Source organism: Silene latifolia, chromosome 5 (assembly GCF_048544455.1).
Source record: "Silene latifolia isolate original U9 population chromosome 5, ASM4854445v1, whole genome shotgun sequence".
NCBI classification, from domain to species: domain Eukaryota; kingdom Viridiplantae; phylum Streptophyta; class Magnoliopsida; order Caryophyllales; family Caryophyllaceae; genus Silene; species Silene latifolia.
The window spans coordinates 80980522-80982837 of NC_133530.1; the positions used below are offsets into that span (position 1 = coordinate 80980522).

At 39.4% G+C, this 2316-nt stretch overlaps 1 protein-coding gene across 1 annotated transcript; it reads left to right on the forward strand.

Moving 5' to 3' along the window:
- The first annotated feature begins 1012 nt into the window (after window positions 1-1012).
- LOC141655614 (uncharacterized) lies at window positions 1013-2026 on the forward strand. Its single transcript, XM_074462684.1, has one exon. It carries the CDS (start codon window positions 1013-1015, stop codon window positions 2024-2026), a length of 1014 nt encoding a protein of 337 aa, XP_074318785.1.
- Window positions 2027-2316: the final 290 nt, after the last annotated feature.

Genomic DNA, 2316 nt, shown 5'->3' on the forward strand with positions numbered 1-2316 from the left:
AAGTGCACCTACACTATTTATGCAATTCCAATGGGGAATGATGGGGTCTGGCAGCTTAGAACTGTTGACTTGAGTCATAGATGTGTATTCAAGGGGGTTAATAACAAGGTTAGTTCAGAATATTTGGCTGAAAGGTACCTGGAAGATTGGAGGTTGGACCCAAACATGAAAATCCATAAATAGCAAAAACAGATTAAGAGGGATTTAGGTGTTGATGTAAAATATGGGATGTGTTGGTTGGCTAGAGCAAGGGCTAAGTTAACTATTTATGGGGACTGCTCTGCACAATATGGGAGGGTATGGGACTATGTGTCAGCAATAGGCAAGTTCATTGAAGGATCAACTGCTATTGTTGTGGTTGACAACATTGAAAGACCACCTCCTTATTTTCAGAGGATGTTTATATGTTTGAAACAAGTCAAGGAAGGGTTCCTAAGTGGATGCAGACCTATTATAGGGGTGGATGGGTGTCACTTGAAGGGACCATATCCAGGGCTCTGCCTAGTTGCTGTGGGGATGGATGGAAACAACAATATTTACCCAGTTGCTTGGGCTATTGTGGAAATTGAAAATGGAGAAAGTTGGAGTTGGTTCCTTAGACTGTTAATGGAAGATCTTGGCAAGGAAGAAGGGCAAGGCATGACAATCATGTCAGATAGACAGAAGGTTTGTCTTCTTTATGTTATTGTTATTTGTTGTATCTGTTGTTGCTATAAATTTGTTGCATCTGTATTTTAACTGCTATTGTTATTTGTTGCATAGGGAATAAGGGAAGCTTTCAAAGTTGTTACCCCTAAAGCTCATATCAGATATTGTGTGAGACATATTTGGGCCAACTTCAAACTCCAGTTTACAGGGATAATCTTCAAAGAGACATTCTGGAATGCAGCTAGAGCATCAACAGAGGTAATGATTTTAACAAGTAGACTTTCAGAGCATTTTAAGTGTTTAAGTAGAACAATTCATTTGAGCATTTCTACTTGCATTGTAACAGGCATAATTTAAGAGAGAAATGGCTGGGTTGAAAAGCTTAAGTGAAAGAGCTTGGAAGTACTTGGATGACATTGGAGCCTGTCACTGGAGCAGGCATGCTTTTAACACATCTTGCAAGTCAAACATGTTAACTAACAACATGTGTGAGAGCTTCAATGCTGTTTTGAAAGAGGTAAGGGATAAACCAATTTTAACCATGATGGAGTGGATTAGGAGATATGTCATGAAAAGACATTATGAGAAAAGAGAAGGTGTGAAAGTTTTTGATGGTAAGGTGATGCCTTATGTGGATAAGTTTTTGAAATGGGCTAAGAATGAGGCTGATTGTTGTGATGTATGGGCATCATCTAATTTTTCTTTTGAGGTGATGTATATGAGCAAAGAGTATGTGGTGGATCTGCCAACACAAACTTGTTCATGTGGTCATTGGCAGCTAGCTGGACTTCCATGCCAACATGCAATTGCTGCCATCAATAACCAGAGGGCAAATTATGAGGATTTTGTTCATGAGGCATATACAAAGGAGAAGTACATGGCAGCCTATGAACACCCTATACCTCCAATGCCTGGAATCAGTCAATGGGAAAGGGTGGATATGGTTGAACCCTTACCACCTCCTTATAGAAAATTGCCAGGAAGACCAAGTTTAAAAAAGAGAAGAAAAGAGGCTGGTGAGAAAGGTAGTACAGACCAACAACAAAAACAAGGGTTACAAAGGAGGTGTGGAAAGTGTGGAGAAATAGGGCACAATGTCAAAACATGCAAGAATCCTGCTAGGGCTCCAATGAAGCAGACCAGACCCACATCAGACTGGACTAATCTGGTAAGGACTGCAGCTGACAAAAGAAAGGCAAAGAGACTTCATGATGCTGAGGTACTTCAATTTGTAGCTTCTGGAAGTCAAACTCAACCAAGTCAAGAGTCAACTGCACCACAACCTACCAACACCAGAAACTCTCATATGCAGGGACAACAGGCAGATTTAAGGGCAGGAATGAAGCGTAGAAGGGCACTAGCGTTTAGTGACAAGTAGACAATAAGACTTTGATGTATTAAGTTCCTGTTGTATGTGTTGTTGTGTGTGTTTTAAGCAAGAAGGATGTTTTAAGTGTATTAAGATACCATTTTTTTTTACTTTGTTGTCAAGACTTTGAACTATCTTTTCTTTGATGAATGAAAATGATGAACTTGCTTTCCATGGAGAATTTGTTGTTAAATTAAAGCATGTGTGTTAAACCAAGCAAGCCGAATTTTCATTGATATGGCAAATGCCTACTTTTCTTACATATGATAATGGCAATTGATAAACAAGGCCTAAATTGC